Source organism: Salvia hispanica, chromosome 2, assembly GCF_023119035.1.
Source record: "Salvia hispanica cultivar TCC Black 2014 chromosome 2, UniMelb_Shisp_WGS_1.0, whole genome shotgun sequence".
NCBI classification, from domain to species: Eukaryota; Viridiplantae; Streptophyta; class Magnoliopsida; order Lamiales; family Lamiaceae; genus Salvia; species Salvia hispanica.
Window position 1 is genome coordinate 39,507,012 of NC_062966.1, and position 22,540 is coordinate 39,529,551.

The 22,540-nt window shown below is 39.0% G+C and overlaps 6 protein-coding genes and 1 long non-coding RNA gene across 7 annotated transcripts; 6 read left to right on the forward strand and 1 right to left on the reverse strand.

Annotated features, from left to right (window-relative positions):
* The first annotated feature begins 2 nt into the window (after positions 1 to 2).
* Positions 3 to 2,714, forward strand: LOC125207035 (putative late blight resistance protein homolog R1A-10). Its single transcript, XM_048106242.1, has one exon. The coding sequence runs from the start codon at positions 3 to 5 to the stop codon at positions 2,712 to 2,714; it is 2,712 nt and encodes a 903-aa protein (XP_047962199.1).
* Positions 2,715 to 2,742: 28 nt separating this feature from the next.
* On the forward strand, positions 2,743 to 3,961 carry LOC125208560. The gene is made up of 2 exons (XM_048108200.1): positions 2,743 to 3,343; positions 3,433 to 3,961. The coding sequence occupies exons 1-2, from the start codon at positions 2,846 to 2,848 to the stop codon at positions 3,436 to 3,438; spliced, it is 504 nt and encodes a 167-aa protein (XP_047964157.1). The 5' UTR covers positions 2,743 to 2,845; the 3' UTR covers positions 3,439 to 3,961.
* Positions 3,962 to 9,507: 5,546 nt separating this feature from the next.
* On the reverse strand, positions 9,508 to 10,616 carry LOC125203564. Its single transcript, XR_007173395.1, has 3 exons — positions 10,498 to 10,616; positions 10,127 to 10,239; positions 9,508 to 9,858 (listed from the first exon to the last, which is right to left on the reverse strand). It is a non-coding gene; the product is annotated as an uncharacterized LOC125203564 (long non-coding RNA).
* A 1,226-nt stretch (positions 10,617 to 11,842) lies between these two features.
* On the forward strand, positions 11,843 to 13,738 carry LOC125207036 (putative late blight resistance protein homolog R1A-10). The gene has a single exon (XM_048106244.1). The coding sequence runs from the start codon at positions 11,843 to 11,845 to the stop codon at positions 13,736 to 13,738; it is 1,896 nt and encodes a 631-aa protein (XP_047962201.1).
* Positions 13,739 to 16,849: 3,111 nt separating this feature from the next.
* Positions 16,850 to 18,262, forward strand: LOC125207037 (putative late blight resistance protein homolog R1A-3). Its single transcript, XM_048106245.1, has one exon. It carries the CDS (start codon positions 16,850 to 16,852, stop codon positions 18,260 to 18,262), a length of 1,413 nt encoding a protein of 470 aa, XP_047962202.1.
* Positions 18,263 to 19,409: 1,147 nt separating this feature from the next.
* LOC125207038 (late blight resistance protein R1-A-like) lies at positions 19,410 to 20,840 on the forward strand. The gene has a single exon (XM_048106246.1). It carries the CDS (start codon positions 19,410 to 19,412, stop codon positions 20,838 to 20,840), a length of 1,431 nt encoding a protein of 476 aa, XP_047962203.1.
* A 114-nt stretch (positions 20,841 to 20,954) lies between these two features.
* On the forward strand, positions 20,955 to 22,370 carry LOC125207039 (late blight resistance protein R1-A-like). The gene has a single exon (XM_048106247.1). The coding sequence runs from the start codon at positions 20,955 to 20,957 to the stop codon at positions 22,368 to 22,370; it is 1,416 nt and encodes a 471-aa protein (XP_047962204.1).
* Positions 22,371 to 22,540: the final 170 nt, after the last annotated feature.

Sequence of the window (22,540 nt, forward strand, 5' to 3'; positions counted from 1 at the left end):
CAATGGCGGCTTATGCAGCTCTGGTTTCTCTTATGCAGATTTTCGATCAGATCGAGAATCATCCTACCCCTCCAATTTCATTGGACAAAAAGCAAGTTGAAACCCTCACTGAAACCGTTATCTTCTTGCAGGAATTTCTTGAAGGTTACAAGTCTCCTTTTGCTGACGAAGATGAAGCAGATCCATTGGAGATGCGCATAGCAGATGCAGTTTATGCAGCTGAAGATGTCATCGAATCTTACATCGTAGATCAGATTCTTCCTGCTGCCCCTAAAGAAACTGTGGATCAAATAATCCCTGCTGCCTCTGAAGATGAGATGAAATGGATTGGATCAAATTATGGTCAAAAAACCACTTTCGCAAACTTTTATGAGAGTTTGACGAAGGTGATAGAAGACATGGATTTGATCAAGAAAGAAGTGATGGAGATAATTCAGCTGCAATCTGTTGGTTCCTCAACATCTTCGAAGATGATGTTGAGAAACAATTCTTTGACATCTTCTCTCCCGAAACTGAGCAGCACAACCATGGTGGGGTTTGATGATATCATGCTTCAACTCATGGATAAGCTCACTAATGGAGCACCGGGTCGCCAAGTCATCCCAATCACAGGCATGGGAGGAATTGGTAAGACCACTCTTGCCATAAATGTTTATGCAAAACCGCTTATTACTCACCATTTTGATATTTGTGCTTGGGTTACAATTTCTCAACAATATAACTCAAAAGAACTTCTTTGTGAAATTCTATCTCAAGCTGATAAAGAAGAGAAGGGACAATCGAGTAATTTAAGTGAAGATAAAATAGGATTAAAACTCCACAAATGTTTATCATATAAAAGGTATCTTATTGTGTTGGATGATATGTGGAGCATTGAGACATGGGAGGAGATACAATGCTATTTTCCTGAATATGGTAATGGTAGTCGAATAATGGTGACAACTAGGCTATCAAATTTGGGATCTCAATTGGACAGCAATTATGCCCTTGAAATGAAATTTATGGATAATGAAAGTAGCTGGAATATGTTTTGCAAAATTGTGTTTGGGGAGGGAAGTTGCCCTTTTGAATTGGAGAATATTGGAAAGACGATTGTGGAGGGCTGCAGAGGACTTCCATTGTCAATTGTTGTCATGGGAGGTCTTTTGGAAAAACTGGAACCAACAATTCATTGTTGGGTATCTGTTAGAAGAAGCATAACTTCATTAGTGAATTTAGAGAATGATAAGCATTGCTTGAAAATGCTGAAGTTGAGCTACAACCATCTGCCAGTTTATCTTAAGCCATGCTTTTTATACATGGGAATGTATGAGGAGGATAGGAAAATTCGAGTCTCGACAGTCATCAAGCTATGGGTTTCTGAAGGATTTCTAAAACCAATAAGGGGCAAGAGTCTGGAGACAGTTGCAAAAGAGTACTTGGTAGAACTTGTTGATAGAAATCTAATTCATGTTCACGACTTTGGGAAGACCGGAAACATGAAGTACTTGAAAATGCATGATTTGTTGAGAGACCTTTGCTTGCGAGAAGCTGAAAATGAGAGGTTTTATCACGTGGTAGGACATAGTCCTCAAGATACTTGTAGCCAACGTCGTGTAGTTATTCCAAAAAGCACCTCACAGGAAGAAATCCTTGATCCCATGGAATATACAGTACATACCCGTTCCTATATAAGTCAACATAAAAGAGTTCAAGTGTTGCCCAATTTAAGATTGTTGAGGACATTGCTCGCACACGACAGATGGAGATCTCCGCCACAAAACTATTCCCTGAGAAAAATATCTAAGTTAGTTAATTTGAGGCTTCTTGATGTTCATTCTACTTGGTACGCCCAACTTCCTTCTTCAATCAATCTCCTCTGGAGTCTACAAACATTAATTGTTTCTCATTTCGAAGCAAAGCAGATTGCACCATTTGAAATTTGGAACATGCCTCAACTTAGGCATGTTAATTTGTGGACTCTGTATGGAAGATCACATCTCCTAAATCCTCCGAGTGATAGCATTGTCATCATGGAGAATCTACAAACCCTCGTAGGAGTGAAAAATTTCAAGTGTGATGAGATGATGGTTCGTAGAATTCCCAATATCAAGAAACTGGGGCTATCTTATATGGGAACTGAGTCTCGTGGTGAAGACTATTGTGTCAACAACATCGAACGTCTACAGAAGCTGGAATCTCTTACATGCTATGGGTTTACAAGAGGTGAATTTTTGCGAAAGCTTACCTTTCCGCACTCTCTGAAGAGTCTAACTATTACAATGATTGATGGTAGAATGGAAGATATGTTGGAAAAGATAAGTGCATTACCACTTCTTCAAAAACTCAAGTTGTCTTATGGATATTTCACAACAGGCAAATGGGAAACAGTCGAAGGCCAGTTCCTCAGTCTCAAATATTTGTCACTTGAACACCTTGATCAATTGGAATGTTGGATGATGGAGAGCTCCCACTTTCCATGTCTAGAGCACATTCATCTTAAGTGGATGTATTGTTTGGAGGAGATCCCTATAGACATCGGTGAAATTCCGACACTGAAGTCTGTGGTCTTGGAATATTGCAATGAATCAGTGGTGGAGAGTGCGAAGAGAATGGTAGAGGAACAAGAGGAATTACAAGGAGAAGAACAACTATCCTTTAAAGTTGAAGTTTGGCTCACTAAGGAGAACAAAGAGCTGCAAAGCTTGGCAAATCCCAACTTTCAAGTTATTTGATCCTATAAGGTGAGACTCTTACAGTGACTGTCACTGTTTTTGATAAATGTTTGCCATGTTGAGGGTCATGTGTTAGCCAATGCCGTGTAGTTGTTCTGGAAAGAACTTCAAAGAAAGAAGTCCTTGATGCGATGAGATCTGCACCACATGCCCATTCTTATATAAGTGATCATGTCAGAGTTCAACTGTTGCCTAATTTGAAATTATTGAGGATTTTGATAGCATTTCTCATTGTAGAACAGAAGTATTTCCTTAGAAAAATGGTAAATTTGCGGCTTCTTCATGTTGATCTGTTTCCTTCTTCATCCAATCTCATGTGGTGTCTACAGACATTACATGTTTATGATGGAAATATTGGTGCACCCGTTGATATTTGGAACATGCCTCAACTGAGGCATGTTTATTTTCTGTTGCCTGGACAGATTCATCTCCCAGATGATCCGAGTGACAGCATGGTGATCATGGAGAATCTACAAACCCTCAAAGAAATAAAGAATTTCAAGTGCAACGAGATGATGGTTCGTAAAATTCCCAATATCAAGAAACTGAGAATAAGTTATATCAGAAAGTCTGGTGATGGTGACTATTGTCTCTACAACATCGAACGTCTGCAAAAGCTGGAATCTTTTGTATGCTTTAATTATCCAAGCGATGATTTGTGAAAGCTTACCTTTCCACACACTCTTAAAAAACTGACTCTTCGAATATCTATGAATAGTATTGAAGACATTGGAAAAGGCAAATGCATTACCCCTTCTTCAAAAGCTCAAGTTGGGCGGAGGATGTTTCAGAACAGGCAAATGGGAAACAGTTGAAGGCCAGTTCCTCAGTCTCAAATATTTGTCACTTTCACATTGTCATCAATTGGAATGCTGGACGATGGAGAGCTCCTCCCACTTCCCATGCCTCGAGCAGCTTCGTCTTGGCGACATGCATTTGAAGGAGATCCCTACAGAACTTGGTGAAATTCCGACACTGAAATCCGTGGTCTTGGGATGTTGCAACAAATCAGCAGTGAAGAGTGCGAAGAGAATGGTAGAGGAACAAGAGGAATTACAAGGAGAAGAACAACTATCCTTTAAAGTTGAAGTTTGGCTCAGTAAAGGGAACAAAGAGCTGCAGAGCTTGGCAAATCTCAACTTTCAAGTTTTCCATGGTTTAAAGTAGGGGTATATCTTGTGTCACACAACCCTATACCAGGACTCAAATGCCGGTTATGGTCATTGTTTATCTCAGTGATTTTTATAGTATCAGTGATTTTTATAGTACCAAGATATTTTTCTTTAGTAGTGTATACCCTCTGTTACCTTCAATGATATCTCTGACCAATTCTTGTAAATAACCACAAGAAATTTTGCCACTTTTCCTATGCACATAAGGTTTCTGCGTACGAGAAATATTGAAATGGCCTAATCCCATTCTTGTCTGAGGGTCTCCTGCAGAACAATGCTTTGGTGTCATACCAAAGCACTGTGGGAGATGATCAATCTTCGAGAGCTGTACGAGCTGAAGACTATGCAGACAGGGTGTTTGTGGTGCACATGCTCCCATCTCTTGCAACGCGTTTGTTTAAGACAGTGAAGGAGGCTGCTGGGATGAAGAGAGACTGGTATGCATGGATTGTTGCTGATGTTTTGACTATAGTTTGTTGGATTATGTGGATTCGGATACTATTGAGGTGATGCAATGTGTGTTAGGTGTGAAGGCGTATGTGTCTGTATCCGGATACTATTGAGGTGATGCAAGGTTTGACAGGGGAATCTAGCGACGGGGAGGGCAGAACTTAATACCATAGGTCTGTGGGCTTATGACAGTGTGACAGCATTGACTGAGGTAGTCGAGCGCATGGGAGTTGCATCCCCACAGTTCAAGAAGGCGGCCGAGGGTTGGAATTTGATAGATTTGGAAGCAATAGGGACTTCAAACAGTGTTCCATCTTTTATCCATTTGATCAGAAATAAGAAGTATAAATCTTATGATCGTCTTGATGTTTCTGATGATAACTGTCGCGACTTCTTTCTTCAATTGATTTCCTCTGGAGTCTACAGACATTGACTGGTTTTCATCGGCAAGACCAAAGTAATGCACCGGTAAAAATTTCGAACATGTCTCAACTTATGGTTTCGAAGCATTGCATCTCAGATCTTATGGTAGAGGAGCATTGCATCTCCTAGATCCTCCCAGTGACGACAATATTTTCGTCCTGGATAATCTACAAACCCTCAAAGGAGTAATGAATTTCAAGTGCGATGAGATGATGGTTCGTAGAATCCCCAATATCAGGAAACTAGGACTAATAGGCTCTCTTGATGATGTGGATGTTTCCTAACACAACATCCAACATATGCAAAAGCTTGAATCTCTCAGCTGTGAATTCTTCCGCGGGAGTTATGTTTCAAATGAGCTTACCTTTCCGCGCACTCTCAAGAGTCTAACTCTTGGAATCATAGGTGGTGGAATGGAAGACATTTTGAATAAGGTAAGTGCATTACCCCTTCTTGAAAAGCTCAAGTTGTCTCATGGAGACTTCGCAACAGGAAAATGGGAAACAGTTGAAGGCCAGTTCCCGAGTCTCTTCGTCAACTGGAATGGTGGACGATGGAGAGCTCCCACTTCCCGTGTCTCAAGCAGCTTCGTCTTTGTTATTTGGAAGATTTGAAGGAGATCCCTGCAGAACTTGGTGAAATTCCGAGCCTGAAATATGTGGCATTGGAATACTGCAGCAAATCAGCGGTGAGGAGTGCGAAGAGAATGGTGGAGAAACAGGAGGCATCACAAGGAGAAGATGTATGCTTTAAAGTTGCAGTTCCATTTGGGAAAAGGATGATAAGGCAGGAGACCTGCGGAGGTCGGCAAAGCCCATCTTTCAAGTTACTAGACTCGAAAATACTTGTTTTTGATCGTCAATAATAGTACTTAAGATGTCACATGTTGTGTTGTTTGTGTTTTCCATGTTGTTGATGATGGGTTGTCTGCAATGGAAGACTGCTAATTTATTATTGTTGCAATAATAAAAGTATTTATTCTTATAAACTTTTATATGCTTACATTAATCGATTTAAGATTACATTAAAATAGATGTCAAAAGCAATTGACTGGTCAATATTCGATGTCCTGATGGAGAATCATTTTCAGACCATATGTTAGAGCTTAGAGGTTGTAACAATCCAAACGATCCCACTACATCAGGACCCTTTCTTCTTGCAGGAGTTTCTTGAGGGTTACAAGTCTCCTTTTGCTGACGGTGATGAAGCAGATCCGTTGGAGATGCGCATAGCTGATGCAGTTCATGCGGCTGAAGATGTCATCGAATCTCACATTGTGGATCAAATTCTTCCTGCTGCCTCAGCGACAGACTTGTATGAGAGCCTGGTGAAGATGATGAAAAACATGGATTTGGTGAAGAGCCAAGTGATGGAGATCGTTGCACCTAAGTATCAGTTGGAGAGACAAGTCTCTGCACATGTTGGTTCCTTCACATTTGCAGACTTGTATGAGCGTATGATGAAGCTGATAGAACACATGGATTGGATCGAGAAAGAGGTGTTGGATATCGTTGCTGTCAAATATCAATTGGAGAGACTTCTCTCAGCATCTGCATATTTCTTCGAGACTCTGATAAAAGTGATAGAAGACATGGATCTGATCAAAAAAGAAGTGACGGAGATCATGGCTAAGATACGTAGACGAGGAATCTCGGCATCTGCTGGTTCCTCAACACCTGCATACTTATATCAGGTTATGGTGAAGCTGACAGAACACATGGATTTGATCAAGAAGGAAGTGATAGAGATCGTTGCCCTCAAAGATCAGCTGCAGATACAAGTATCGGCATCTGCTGGTTCCTCAAAAGAATTGAATGAGAATCTGGCGAAGGTGATAGAAGACATGGATTTGATCAAGAAAGAAGTGATGGCGATCATTCAAGTCAAAGATCATATGCAGATACAAGTCTCAACATCTATTGAGGTATCTTCTCTCTCTAGGCTGAACAACACAACCATGGTAGGCTTTGATGATGTGATGCTTCAACTCATGGAGAAGCTTGTTTATGGAGAACAGAGTCGCCAAGTCATCCCAATAGTAGGGATGGGAGGAATTGGTAAGACCACTCTTGCCAGAAATGTTTATGAGAATCCAATTGTTAGTCACCATTTTGATATTCGTGCATGGGTTACAATTTCTCAACAATATGACACAAAAGAACTTCTTTGTGAAATTCTATCTCAAGCCAATAAAGAAGGGAAGGAAAGGTTGAGTCAAATGAGAGAGGATGAAATAGGATTATCACTCCACAAATGTTTATCATATAGAAGGTATCTAATTGTGTTGGATGATATTTGGAGTATTGAGGCATGGGAGAAGCTACAACGCTATTTTCCCGATAATAGTAATGGTAGTCGGATAATGGTGACAACTAGGCTATCGAATTTGGGATCTCAATTGGATAGCAATTATGACCTTGAAATGAAATTTATGGATGAGATTAGTAGTTGGAATATGTTCTGCAAAATTGTGTTTGGGGGGAAAAGTTGTCCTTTAGAATTGGAGAAAATTGGAAAGAAGATTGTGAAGAGTTGTGGAGGACTTCCATTATCAATTGTTGTGATTGGAGGCCTTCTTGAAAAATTGGAACGAACCACCAGAATGTTGGGAATCTATTAGGGAGAAGCATGAAGTTCACTAGGTGAATTCGGAGAATGATAAGCATTGCTTTGAAAATACTAAAGTTGAGCTACAACCATTTGCCAATTTATCTTAAGCCGTGCTTTCTACATCTCGGAATATTTGAGGAGGATCGTAGAATTCGAGTATCGACAATCATCAAGCTATGGGTATCTGAAGGTTTTCTAAAACCAACAAGTGACAAGAATTTGGAAACAGTTGCAAAAGAGTACCTATATGAATTAGTGGACAGAAATCTAATTACGGTTCACAAGCTTGGGCCAACTGGAGATATGAAGTACTTGAAAATTCATGATTTGTTGAGAGACCTTTGCATGAGAGAAGCTGAAAAGGAGCGGTTTTATCATGTGGTGGGGCAACATAGTCCTCTAGGCAGGCATAGCCAACGCCGTGTAGTTATTCCAAGAAGCACTTCAATGAAAGAAGTCCTTGATGGGAATGAAGATCAACACCACTTGCCCGTTCCTATATAAGTTATTCATGAAGGAGTTGAATTGTTGCCTAATCTCAAAATTATTGAGGATATTGATAAGCATCTACTCAATGTCAGTACCACACGTACTCCCCAGAAAAAATGTTAAATTTGCGGCTTCTTGATGTTAATTCTGGTGGTTACCGCCAATATCCTTCTTCAATCAGTCTCCACTGGAGTATACAGACATTGACAAGTTGTCATTGTGAAAACCACCATGCACTGATTGGATCTCTTTGTGAAAAACAGAATCAATGCACCGAGTAGAAATTTGGAACATGTCTCAACTTAGGCATGTTTGTTTCCATGATTTTGGATGGAGCATTGATGGTAGCGGAGCATTGAATCTCCCAGATCCTCCAAGTGACAGAATTGTCATCATGGAGAATCTGCAAACCCTCAAAGGAGTAATGAATTTCAAGTGTGATGAGATGATGGTTCGTAGAATTCCTAATATCAAGAAATTGGGACTAACTTTTGAGAGAATGAATTATCGTGAGGATGACGATTGTGTCCACAACATCGAACGTCTGCAGAAGTTGGAATCTCTTAAATGTTTTGGTTATCCAACTGCTAAATTCATTCGAAAGCTTACTTTTCCACATTCTCTTAAGAGTCTGACTCTTTCAATGGCTGAGGGTTGTGGAATGGAAGACATAATGAAAAAGGTAAGTACATTACCCCTTCTTCAAAAGCTCAAGTTGTCTCATGGAGATTTCACAACAGGCAAATGGGAAACAGTGGTCAGTTCCTCAGTCTCAAATATTTGTCACTTGCATGGTGTCATCAATTGGAATGCTGGATGATGGAGAGCTCCTCCCACTTCCCATGCCTCGAGCAGCTTCCATCTTCTGTTATTTGGAAGATTTGAAGGAGATCCCTGCAGAAGCTTGGTGAAATTCCAACACTGAAATCTGTGACCTATTGTCATGATTGCAGTGAATCAGCAGTGAAGAGTGCGAAAGAGAATGATAGAGGAACAAGAGGATTTACAAGGAGAAGAACAACTATCCTTTAAAGTTGAAGTTACACTCTTGGGGCAGAACAAAGAGCTGCAGAGCTTGGCAAATCCCAACTTTCAATTTCCTAGCTGGCCCTTTTCATGGTTTGAATAACAGTTTAGACATCTTGTGTTGTTTCAGTTTTCCATAACTATAATCTTACTATGTGAATTAGTGTTAATTATTGAAGTATAAAGAGTTGCATTGTATAATAATTTCTAATCAACACTTAAATAGGTATATGACTTGCAAAGTACTTATATAGTAATATAGTGTTTACCTATGTATATGTAAGTTGGACGGTATCTCTGATCAGAACTTGTAAATAAGCACAAGAAATTTTACCACTTTTCCTATCCACGTAAGTGTTTTCAAGTAACTGGGGTTTAATTTTGCTTTGTTTTGTCTAGTTATTATATGCTTCATAAACTTCAGAATGGTCTAAAAATCTAATGAGATTCTCAATTTGTAAGTTGAAATAAATCAACTACCAGTTCTAACTAGTTGCTCAAGTTTCAACACCCAAGAGAGAGAGTGTGTGTTGCAAACAAAAGAGGTTGTACATATAACACAAAAGAATAGTGCCAATTTAGGTTGTGTACTCATCGACATATACACTGAAAATGCTCCCCTATTAAGAAACATAAAGAATTTCTAGCCTTCCAAGAAATCAAATTTATGGCTACAAATCTACTGCTTTTACCATTTAAAAAGGAAAACAAAAAAAAATTTCCATGCAAATACTACAAGGCATTTACCCATCACAAACCACGCAATGCAGTATAATACTATAATGTACAGATGCTGCAACGACTTGGCTCAGGAACTTCCATGAGATCTCATGGATGAGATAGATTGAGCTGAAACTGAAGCAGTTTGACTGTTGAGATCGCGTTCCCTGTTAATACTGTTCTTCGGTTGACCACTCAGCTTCTCCATCGCGTCTTGACAGACTTCGTTGAACCACTCATCTTCCGGAAGTACACTGCAAACAACAAAACCAGTCATACTCAAGCAAGCCAGACCACAGACCTACGAGAACAGAAGAATCAAGTTTTTTTTTATATCTCTTCTTTTTTATACATAAGTCCTAAATTAATGTTTATGAATCAATAAGAGATCAGGGAGATGCATTCAAAGATCAAGGCTTCTCCCAGCAAATGTCAATATGACTATAAAAAGAAAAAGAAAAAATATATAATGACAATAAGCTCAATCAAATATAAAATGAGAAAGTAGTTAAGGAAAATTACCTACACGGATCCATGCCAGTTGACGAAAATGCAGTGATTGCTTTATCATTACTCTTGCATGAGATTAGTGTGCATCACTAGGCACAAGTTTGAACTACTGCTCCTCCTATCCTCTGTTCAACAATGCATATGTATCATTTTATCCTGTCAACACCTTGTATTCCTAGATATAAAACATCTTCTCTTTTCTTTTTATCAATATATGCCAAAAAAAATTACAGTTTAAACATGTTTTCAATAGGATTAATTTTGAGGCAACAGTGTTGAGCAGCACTTAATCCATATATGAGTGCTTTATTTCAAAATCTACCACTTTAAATATACTATGCAATTAACAAGTATGTGTGTGTAGAAAGAGAGGGAGGGAATACTGTGAAGAGAGGGGAAGGCCAGCGATGTGAGCGGTGGCAGTGGTGGCCGAGAGAGAGCAATGTGGGAAGATGATCTGCTCCTGCTTCTCTGTTTTTCATGTTGATCCATAGATAGAAATTAGGGATAGAATTATGATTTAGTTAATACTTGGTGGAAGGATAGAGTAGTTAGCATTATTTTTCTTAAATGAAAAGTTAACACCTGTCCAAACTTTAAATAAGGTAAGAATAAATTTAAGGTGCAAAAACAAAAGATGTTACTGTAATGCTAATTGTTTAAGCATTTCAAAACCAAACATTGTTAAACCATACTCAAATAGTTAGTGGCAATAATTCATCCCTGACTAGTATCTTTCTCTTTTCCCCTGTTCTTCTTCTTTTCATCCATCTTCACAAAAGAGTTGGATCAGTAAGGAGATGGCGGCTTATGCTGCTCTGGCTTCTATTATGCAGATCATTCATGAGATCGAGCATCATCCTTTCCCGCCTATTTCTATGGACAAAAAACAAGTTGAATCTCTCACTGAAATTATTATGTTCTTGCAGGAATTTCTTGAAGGTTATAAGTCTCCCTTTGCTGATGGTGATGAAGCTGATCCCTTGGAGATGCGCATCGCAGATACAGTTTATGCTGCTAAAGATGTGATCGAATCTCACATCGTGGATCAAATTCTAAAAGTTGTTTCTGCGGATTTCTGTGCGAGTTTGCTGAAGGTGATAAATGACGGGAATTTGATGTTCAAGAAAGATGTGACGCAGCTCGATGCAGTCAAAGATCGGCTACAGACACAAGTCTTAGAATCTGTTGACTCCTCAACATCCGCAGAGTTGTATGAGAGTCTGGTGAAGGTGATAGAGAACATGGATTTGATCAAGAAAGAAGTGATGGGGATGGTTGCGGTGAAAGATCCGCTGCAGAGACGAGTCTCAGCCTCGATATCAGTTGCTGCTTCCTCGACGTCGAATAGTTCTTTGGCTTCTTCTCCATCAGGGCTGAAGAGCACAATCATGTTGTGCTTTGATGATGTCATGCTTCAACTCATGGAGAAGCTCATGTATGGACGACTCGGTCGCCAAGTCATCCCAATCGTGGGAATGGGAGGAATTGGTAAGACTACTCTTGCCACAAATGTTTATGAAAAAACAGTTGATAGTGGTCATTTTGATATTTATGCTTCGGTTACAATTTCACAATAATATAAAACAAAGGAACTTTTTTGTGAAATTCTATCTCAAGTTGATAAAGAAGGGAAGGAAAGGTTGAGTCAAATGAAAGAAGATGAAATAGGATCTAGCACTCCACAAATGTTTATCATATAGAAGGTATTTAATTGTGTTGGATGATATGTGGAGTATTGAGGCATGGGAGAAGCTACAACGCTATTTTCCCGATAATAGTAATGGTAGTCGGATAATGGTGACAACTAGGCTATCAAACTTGTGGTCGCCATCGGATAACAGTTACGGCATTGAAATGAAACTTTTGGATGAGGAAATAAGCTGGAATATGTTTTGCGAAATTGTGTTCGGGGGTAGAATTAATTGTCCTTTGGAATTGGAGAAAATTGGAAAGGAGATTGTAAAGAGTTGCAGAGGACTTCCGTTATCAATTGTTGTGATGGGAGGTATTTTGGAAAAAGTTGAACGAACAAATGAATGTTGGAAATCTGTTAGGAGAAGCTTAAATTCACTGGTGAATTCGGAGAATGACAAGCATTGCTTAAAAATACTGAAATTGAGCTATAACCATTTGCCAGTGTATCTTAAGCCTTGCTTTCTATATATGGGAATGTTTAAGGAGGATAGTAAAATTCATGTGTCGAAAGTCATCAAGCTATGGGTTTCTGAAGGATTTTTAAAATCAGTAAGTGGCAAGAGTTTGGAAACCATAGGAAAAGAGTACTTAAGTGAACTAGTTGATAGAAATCTACTTCTTGTTCATGAGTTTGGGAAAACTGGAAACGTGAAGTACTTGAAAATACATGATTTGTTTAGAGATCTTTGCTTGAGAGAAGGTCAAAAGGAGAGGTTTTATCATGTGGTAGGGAAACATAGTACTCAAGGCACGTGTGTCGAAAAACGTGTATTTGATCCGAGATGCACTTCAATGGAGAAAGTCCTTCATGCCATGAAATGGACATTGAGAGCATACGATGAAGAATTACAAAATTTGGGGCAAAATGGATGTAGCTACTGGGAATGGGAGACCCATGAGTTGTTGGAAAATCTTTGCTTGAGAGAAGATGAAAAAGAGACATTTTATGATGCAGTAGGGCAACATTGTCGTCAAGGCACGTATAGCCAACGCCATGTATTTACTACGGGAAGCACTTCAAAGGAGAAATACTTTGATGCCATGGAATGGACGTTGAGAGCGAGTGGTGATAATTTCTATCGAAGAGATAAGGATTCCCATAGAAATGGGTTTAAGTTGGATAATTTGAGGCTTTTTGTTGTTTATTCTAAAGGCCAATTTAACCAACTTCCTTCTTCTATCCATCTCTTTTGGAGCCTACAAACATTAATTGTAGATCAATGTTTTAAAGAGGATGTTGGTGCACCTGTTGAAATTTGGAACATGCCTCAACTTAGGCATGTCCATTTCAATGGCTATAGCTGGGGAGGAGATAACAAAGGAGCATTGTGCCTCCCAAATCCTCCGAGTGACAGCATTGTCATTATGGAGAATCTACAAACGCTCAAAGGAGTAAAGAATTTCAAGTGTGATGCAATGATGGTTCGTAGAGTCCCCAATATCAAGAAATTGGGACTCATTTATGACACGGATGGAGTAATCGAGTCTCTTGATAACATCGACCGTCTGCAAAAGCTGGAATCTCTTAGCTGCACACTGAATTTCTTTTTTCCTAGGGAGGGTTATTTTTATTTCCGTAAGCTTACCTTTCCACACTCTCTTAAGAAGCTAACTCTTGACATGTATGATGGTACAATGGAAGAGATATTTGAAAAGCTAAGTACACTACCCCTTCTTCAGAGGCTCAAGTTGTTCCGGGGAAGGTTTGGAACACACAAATGGGAAACAGTTGAAGGCCAATTCCAGAGTCTCAAAATTTTGTCACTTGTTCGTTGTTCCGGTTTGGAATGTTGGATGATGGAAAGATCTCACTTTCCAAGTCTTGAGCACCTTCATCTTCGCTCGACAGATTTGAATGAGATCCCTGCAGAACTTGGTGAAGTTCCGACACTGAAATCCGTGGCCTTGTTCCGACATCTGCGGTGAAGAGTGCAAAGAGAATGATAGAGGAACAAGAGGATTTACAAGGAGATGAACTCTCATTCAAAGTTGTGGTTATGCTAAGGGAGAAGAACGAAGAGCTGCGTAGCTTGGCAAGTCCCAACTTTCGAGTTATTAGCTAACCACTGACTACTGATGAGATCCCATATCATTGTCAATAATGGTTTGGATATCTTGTGTTGTATGTATTTTCTTGAAAAGCTCAAGTTGTCTCATGGAGACTTCGCAACAGGAAAATGGGAAACAGTTGAAAGCCAGTTCCCGAGTCTCTTCGTCAACTGGAATGGTGGACGATGGAGAGCTCCCACTTCCCGTGTCTCAAGCAGCTTCGTCTTTGTTATTTGGAAGATTTGAAGGAGATCCCTGCAGAACTTGGTGAAATTCCGAGCCTGAAATATGTGGCATTGGAATACTGCAGCAAATCAGCGGTGAGGAGTGCGAAGAGAATGGTGGAGAAACAGGAGGCATCACAAGGAGAAGATGTATGCTTTAAAGTTGCAGTTCCATTTGGGAAAAGGATGATAAGGCAGGAGACCTGCGGAGGTCGGCAAAGCCCATCTTTCAAGTTACTAGACTCGAAAATACTTGTTTTTGATCGTCAATAATAGTACTTAAGATGTCACATGTTGTGTTGTTTGTGTTTTCCATGTTGTTGATGATGGGTTGTCTGCAATGGAAGACTGCTAATTTATTATTGTTTCTACGGATCCATGCCAGTTGACGAAAATGCAGTGATTGCTTTATCATTACTCTTGCATGAGATTAGTGTGCATCACTAGGCACTACTCTTCCCGAACTCTGTTTAACAATGCATTTTATCATTTTAGTTCGTCCGCACTTTCTGCTGCTCTGGTTTCTATTATGCAGATCATCCATCAGATCAAGCATCATCCTTTCGATCCCTTCAATTTCTGTGGACGGAAAACAGGTTGAATCTCTCGCCTTAACATAACTTTGAGGTCAAGTTGTAGACATGGCACCAAACATGTAATGCGCGTCCGAGATTTGGTAAATGGAGTTGTAGTAAAATTTGGCATGTCTTGACCTGAACATAAATGTGCATTGTCATCAATATATTATGGATCTAAAATATCTTACAGCTGTATTGAAACTGCTCGGAATTTAAAAAAGAATGCCTACTACATGATCAACAACAACCAATTTGAGCATCATTAATCATTGTTTATTATTGGATGCCTGTATTAATACACAAAAATCAACGTCAATCACCTACTCATCTATTTCATTTATTCAAGACTTTCATCAGCAGATATGGCAATGACCATATTATTGGTTTAATTTTTTTGAGATAGTTTAACTAACTAGGTAGAGTTTAGAGTTGACATTGTGTAGAAAAAAAATTGTGATCCCATCAAATTCTTGTCCAACATCATTCGATCATAGAAACTTTCTCTCGATTATAGATAATATCCAACGCCATCATTCCTATCCAATTTCTCTCGAAAAAAAAAGATTATATCAATGGCGGCTTATGCATCTCTGGTTTCTCTTATGCAGATTTTGGATCAGATCGAGAATCATCCTTCCCCTCCAATTTCTATGGACAGAAAGCAAGTTGAAACTCTGACTGAAATTGTTGTGTTTTTGCAGGAATTTCTTGAAGGTTATAAGTCTCCTTTTGCTGATGGAGACGAAGCAGATCCGTTGGAGATTCGCATCTCTGATGCAGTTTTTGCTGCTGAAGATGTCATTGAGTCTCATATTGTTGATCAAATTTGCCCTGCTTCCTCTGCAGTGGACTTGTACGAGACTTGGATGAATGTGATAAAAGACATGGATCTTATCAAGGAAGAACTGGTGGAGATCGTTGGTTCCAAAAAATCTGCAGACTTGTATACGGGTTTGGATAAGCTGACCAAACACATGGATTTGATCGAGAAAGAAGTGCTGCAGTTCATTGGTTCCTCAACATCTACAGACTTGTATGAAAGACTGGTGAAGGTGATAGAAGACATGGATTTGATCAATCAAAAAGTGATGAAGATAGTTAAATATCGTATATGAGCAGCACCAGACTTGTATGAGAGTCTGATGAAGATGATAGGAGACATAGATTTGATCAAGAAAGAAGTCATGGAGATCGTTGCATTCAAAGATCAGATACAAGTCTCCTCAACATCTGCAGACTTGTACAACAGTATGGAGAGTGTGATAGAAGACTTGGATTTAATCAAGAAGGAAGTGATGCTTGTCGAGATTGTTGAAGCCAAAGATCAGCCGCACAGACAAGTCTCGGCATGCTCAACATCTTTGAAAATGTTGAGTAACAATTCTTCGACATCTTCTCTCACGGATCTGAACAGCTCCACTATGGTGGGCTTTGATGACATCATGCTTCAGCTCATGGATAAGCTCACCAACAGTGAACTTGATCGCCAAGTCATCCCAATTATAGGAATGGGAGGAATTGGTAAGACCACACTTGCCATAAATGTTTATGAACATTCATTTATTAGTCATCATTTTGATATATGTGCTTGGGTTACCATTTCTCAACAATATAACATAGAAGAACTTCTTCATCAAATTTTATCCCAAGCCAATAAACAAGATTTGAGTCAAATGAGCGAAGAAGATGAAATAGGAGTAGCATTACACAAATGTTTATCATGTAGAAGGTATCTAATTGTGTTGGATGATATGTGGAGTATTAATGCATGGGAGGATATGCAACTCTATTTTCCTGATGATGGTCATAGTAGTCGGATAATGGTGACAACTAGGCTATCAAATTTGGGATCTAAGTTGAATAACAATTATGGTATACAAATGAAATTTTTGGATGAAGAAAGTAGCTGGAGTGTGTTTTCAAAAATTATGCTTTGGGGGAAAAGTTGTCCTTTGGAGTTGAAAGAAATTGGAAAGAAAATTGTAAAGAGTTGCAAATGACTTCCATTATCAATTATTGTAACAGGAGGTCTTTTGAAAAAACTAGAACCAACAAAAGAATGTTGGGAATCTATTAGAAGAAGCATTAATTCACTAGTGAATTTAGAGAATGATAGACATTGCTTAAAAATACTAAAATTGAGCTACTACCATTTGCCCGTTTATCTCAAGTCATGCTTTTTATATATGGGAACATATGAGGCGGATAGTAAAATTCAAGTATCAAGAGTCATCAAACTATGGGTTTCGGAAGGATTTCTAAAACCAATAAGGGGCAAGAGTTTGGAAAGAGTTGCAAAAGAATACTTGGATGAACTAGTTGACAGAAATCTAGTTCTTGTTCACGAGTTTGGTAAAACTGGAAACATGAAGTACTTAAAAATGCATGATTTGTTGAGAGACCTTTGCTTAAAAGAAGCTGAAAAGGAGAGGTTTTATCATGTAGTAGGGCAACATAGTACTCAAGGCATGTGTAGCCAACGCCGTGTAGTTATTTTACAAAGCACTTCAAAGGAGAAAGTAGTTGACGTCAGGAAATCTGTACCATATGCCCGTTCCTATAAAAGTGATCATGGAAGAGTTCAACCGTTGCCTCATTTAAAATTATTGAGGATATTGAAAGCATCTCACTTTGTAGAAGACAAATATTCCCCTGCAAAAATGTTAAATTTGCGGCTTCTAGATATTCATTATCTTGTTTACCGCCAACTTTCTTCTTCAATCAATCTTCTCTGGAGTATACAGACATTCATTGTTTCTCATTGTGGAAAAGAGAACAATGCACCAGTAGAAATTTGGAACATGTCTCAACTTAGGCATGTTTATATCTCAGTTCTAGACGGATATCATGGTAGAGGAGCATTGCATCTCCCAGATCCTCCGAGTGACAGCATTGTCATCATGGAGAATTTACAAACCCTCAAAGGAGTTAGGAATTTCAAGTGTGATGAGACGATGGTACGTAGAATTCCAAATATCAGGAAGCTGGGACTAATTGGGTCTCTTGATGATGTGGATGCTTCCATCCATAACATTCACTGTCTGCAAAAGCTTGAATCTCTTAGCTGTGAGCACTTCAACTGGCGGTATTTTTCGCGGAATATTACCTTTCCACACTCTCTTAAGAGTCTAACTCTTGGAACCTTATGTGGTAGAATGGAAGACGTAATGGAAAAGGTAAGTACATTGCCCCTTCTTCAAAAGCTCAAGTTGTCTTACGGAGATTTCACAACAGGAAAATGGGAAACAGTTGATGGCCAATTCCCCAGTCTCAAATATTTGTCACTTGCATGGTGTTATCGTTTGGAATGCTGGAGGACGGAGAGTTCCTCCCACTTCCCTTGTCTCGAGCACCTTCATCTTTCTTCTTTGGCAGAATTGAAGGAGATCCCTGCAGAACTTGGTGAGATTCCGACACTAAAATCTGTGGTGTTGTATGAGTGCAGCGAATCAGCGGTGAAGAGTGCAAAGAGAATGGTAGAGGAACAAGAGGAATTGCAAGGAGAAGAACATCTATCCTTTAAAGTTACAGTTAAACTCTGGAGAAGGAACGAAGAGCTTCATAGCTTGGCAAATCCGAATTTTCAAGTTACTAGCTAGCTACTGAGTACTCAACTTCTGACTCAGATCCCTTTTCATTGTCAATATCAGTTTGGATGTCTAGTGTTGTATAAGTTTTCCTGATACAGCAGTAGGGATACATCTTGAGTTACACAATCCTAGATCGGGACTAAAATGCCGGTTATGGCCATTGTTTAGATAGATGGCTTCTTCAGTGTGATCGTGTGATCTCCTAATAATTCCCACACACCAAATTATGAAAACATTCAGATTTAGATTTTGTTATGGAAACTCTTAATTATGTTGTATTCATTTAAAATCTTCTACTTTTGTGAATTTCCATAACCACGAATGAAGTAAAAACAAGGCACAAAAGAATGAGGTTGTACATCTAACACACTCAAAATGCTCCCCCTGTGAGAAACATAACGAATATTTCTAGCCTTCCATGAAATCGAATGTATGACTACAAATCTATTGTTTTAAACCATTAAAAGAGAAAACAAAAAAATGGAGCAAGCAAATACTACAAAGGAATTTACCTAACACAAACCGCGCATGTGCAGTCTAATGTACAGATTGTGTAACAATTTTGGCTCAGGAACTTCCATGAGATCTTATGGATGAGATGGATTGTGCTGAAACTGAAGCAGTTGAACTGTTGAGATCACTCACCGTTGACGTTCTTCGGTTGACCACTCAGCTTCTCTATCGCGTCTTGACAGACTTCGTTGAACCACTCATCTTCCGGAAGTACACTGCAAACAGCAAAACCATTCATGCTTATGCAAGCCAGACCATATAGTTGTAAAACAGTTTATTTTTATATTTTTTTATACATAACTCACAAATTAATATCTGTTACTCAATAAGAATTCAGGGTTATGTATTCAAAGATCAAGGATGCTCCCAGGAAATGTCAATATCATAGTGAATCTTTCCATAGAGTAGTTATTATTTTTCTTAAATGAAAAGTTCACAAATGGTCCAAACTTTAAAAAAGGTATGAATAAATTTAAGGTGCAAAAACAAAAGATGTTACTGTAATGCTAATTGTTTAAGCATTTCAACACCAAACATTGTTAAACCATACTCAAATAGTTAGTGGCAATAATTCATCCCTGACTCTCCTTTCCCTTTTCCCCTGTTCTTCTTCCATATTCACAGAAGAGTGTATCAGTAGGAGATGGCGGCTTATGCTGCTCTGGTTTCTATTATGCAGATCATTCATGAGATCGAGCATCATCCTTTCCCGCCTATTTCTATGGACAAAAAACAAGTTGAATCTCTCACTGAAATCATTACGTTCTTGCAGGAATTTCTTGAAGGTTATAAGTCTCCCTTTGCTGATGGCGATGAAGCAGATCCGTTGGAGATGCGCATCGCAGATACAGTTTATGCTGCTAAAGATGTGATCGAATCTCACATCGTGGATCAAATTCTAAAAGTTGTTTCTGCGGATTTCTGTGCGAGTTTGCTGAAGGTGATAAATGGCAGGAATTTGATGATCAAGAAAGATGTGACGCAGCTCGATGCAGTCAAAGATCGGCTACAGACACAAGTCTTAGAATCTGTTGACTCCTCAACATCCGCAGAGTTGTATGAGAGTCTGGTGAAGGTGATAGAGAACATGGATTTGATCAAGAAAGAAGTGATGGAGATCGTTGCAGTCAAAGATCTTATGCAGAGACAAGTCTCAGCCTCCACATCAGTTGCTGCTTCTTCCTCAACATTGAACAATTCTTTGGCATCTTCTCTATCTAGGCTGAAGAGCACAATCATGGTGGGATGTGATGATGTGATGCTTCAGCTCATGGATAAGCTTACTGATGGACGCCTTGGTCGTCATGTCATCCCAATCTTTGGAATGGGAGGAATTGGTAAGACCACTCTTTCCAGATATGTTTATGCAAAACCGTTTATTACTCATCATTTTGATGTATGTGCTTGGGTTACAATTTCTCAACAATATCACACAAAAGAACTTATTTGTGAAATTCTCTCTCAAGCCAATAAAGAATGGAAGAAACAGTTGAGTCCAATGAGCGAAGATGAAATAGGATTAGCACTCCACAAACATTTATCATATAGGAGGTATCTAATTGTGTTGGATGACATGTGGAGTATTGAGGTATGGGAGAAGCTACAACTCTATTTACCCGACCATAGCAATGGTAGTCGTATAATGGTAACAACTAGGATATCAAATTTGTGGTCTTCTTTGGATAACAATTATGGCATTGAAATGACATTTTTGGATGAGGAAAGTAGCTGGAATATGTTCTGCAAAATTGTGTTTGGGGGTAGAAGTTGTCCTTTAGAATTGGAGAAAATTGGAAAGAAGATTGTAAAGAGTTGTAGGGGACTTCCGTTATCAATTGTTGTGGTTGGAGGTGTTTTGGAAAAACTTGAACGAACAAATGAATGTTGGAAATCTATTAGGAGAAGCTTAAATTCAATAGTGAATTCGGAGAATGACATGCAATGCTTGAAAATACTGAAGTTGAGCTACAATCATTTGCCACTTTATCTTAAGCCTTGCTTTCTATATATGGGAATATTCAAGGAGGATAGTGAAATTCAAGTCTCGAAACTAATCAAGCTATGGGTTTCTTAAGGATTTCTAAAACCAATAAGTGGCAAGAGTTTGGAGACACTAGCGAAAGAGTACTTAAGTGAACTAGTTAATAAAAATCTAATTCTTGTTCACAAGTTTGGAAAAACTGGAAACATGAAATACTTGAAAATCCATGATTTGCTTAGAGATGTTTGTATGAGAGAAGCTCAAAAGGAGAGGTTTTATCACGTGGTAGGGCAACATAGTACTCAAGGCATGTATATCAAAAAACGTGTATTTGTTCCGAGATGCACTTCAATGGAGAAAGTCCTTCATGCCATGAAATGGACATTGAGAGCATACGATGCAGAGTTACCTAATTTGGGGCAAAATGGAAGGAACTACTGGAGATGGGAAATCCATGAGTTGTTGAGAAATCTTTGCTTAAGAGAAGCTGAAAAGGAGAGGTTTCATGATGTAGTAGGGCAACATAGTCCTCGGGGCATGTGTAGCCAACACCATGTAGTTACTCTGGGAAGCACTTCAAATGGGAGATACCTTGATGCCATGGAATGGACGTTGAGAGCATGTGGTGATGATTTCTATCTTGGAAATATTTTTGAGTTGGATAATTTGAGGCTTCTTGTTATTTATTCTAAAGGGCACATGCACAACCAACTTCCTTCTTCAGTTAATCTCTTTTGGAGCCTTCACACATTAGTTGTTTATCAACATTATAACATGGATGTTCATGCACCTGTTGAAATTTGGAACATGCCTCAACTTAGGCATGTTCACTTCAATGGCTTTAGCTGGGGAGGAGATTATAGAGGAGCTTTGTGTCTCCCAAATCCTCCGAGTGACAGCAGTGTCATCATGGAGAATCTACAAACGCTCAAAGGAGTAAAGAATTTCAAGTGTGATGAAATGATGGTTCGTAGAGTCCCCAATATCAAGAAATTGGGACTCATTTTTGACCAAGATGGAGTAATTGAGTCTCTTGATAACATCGACCGTTTGCAAAAGCTGGAATCTCTTAGCTGCACTCTGAAGATCTTTATTCCGGGGAAGGGTTATTTTTGTTTCCGTAAGCTTACCTTTCCACACTCTCTTAAGAAGGTAACTCTTGACATGTGTAACGGTAAAATGGAAGAGATATTGGAAAAGCTAAGTACATTACCATTTCTTCAAAGGCTCAAGTTGTTCAATGGAAGGTTTGGAACACACAAATGGGAAACAGTTGAAGGCCAGTTCCAGAGTCTCAAAATTTTGTCACTTGCTCATTGTTCCGATTTGGAATATTGGGCGATGGAAAGCTCTCACTTCCCAAGTCTTGAGCACCTTCATCTTCGCTCGACAGATTTGAATGAGATCCCTGCAGAACTTGGTGAAATTCCAACACTGAAATCCGTGGCCTTGGAATATTGCAGCGCATCAGCGGTGAAGAGTGCAAGGAGAATGATAGAGGAACAAGAGGATTTACAAGGAGATGAACTATCATTTAAAGTTGTGGTTAGGCTCAGGGAGATGAACGAAGAGCTACATGGCCTGGCAAATCCCAACTTTCAAGTTACTGTACGCAGAAACTGACTTTTGATTGTCAATAATAAATTAGATGTCTTTTTGTATTGTTTTAAGTCTTCCATGTCATTGCTCATAGCCAAGCATCATGTGTATGTTTATGAAGATTCTTAATTATGTGGAACTTGTATGAATCATTATATTAGTGAATTTCCGTAACCACAATTTTAGCCTCAATA

What these genes read in the sequence shown, in the direction of transcription:
- LOC125207035 (XM_048106242.1), top strand. Translation starts at nt 3, where the DNA reads ATGGCGGCTTATGCAGCTCTGGTTTCTCTTATGCAGATTTTCGATCAG.
- LOC125208560 (XM_048108200.1), top strand. Translation starts at nt 2,846, where the DNA reads ATGAGATCTGCACCACATGCCCATTCTTATATAAGTGATCATGTCAGA.
- LOC125207036 (XM_048106244.1), top strand. Translation starts at nt 11,843, where the DNA reads ATGTGGAGTATTGAGGCATGGGAGAAGCTACAACGCTATTTTCCCGAT.
- LOC125207037 (XM_048106245.1), top strand. Translation starts at nt 16,850, where the DNA reads ATGGGAACATATGAGGCGGATAGTAAAATTCAAGTATCAAGAGTCATC.
- LOC125207038 (XM_048106246.1), top strand. Translation starts at nt 19,410, where the DNA reads ATGGCGGCTTATGCTGCTCTGGTTTCTATTATGCAGATCATTCATGAG.
- LOC125207039 (XM_048106247.1), top strand. Translation starts at nt 20,955, where the DNA reads ATGAAATACTTGAAAATCCATGATTTGCTTAGAGATGTTTGTATGAGA.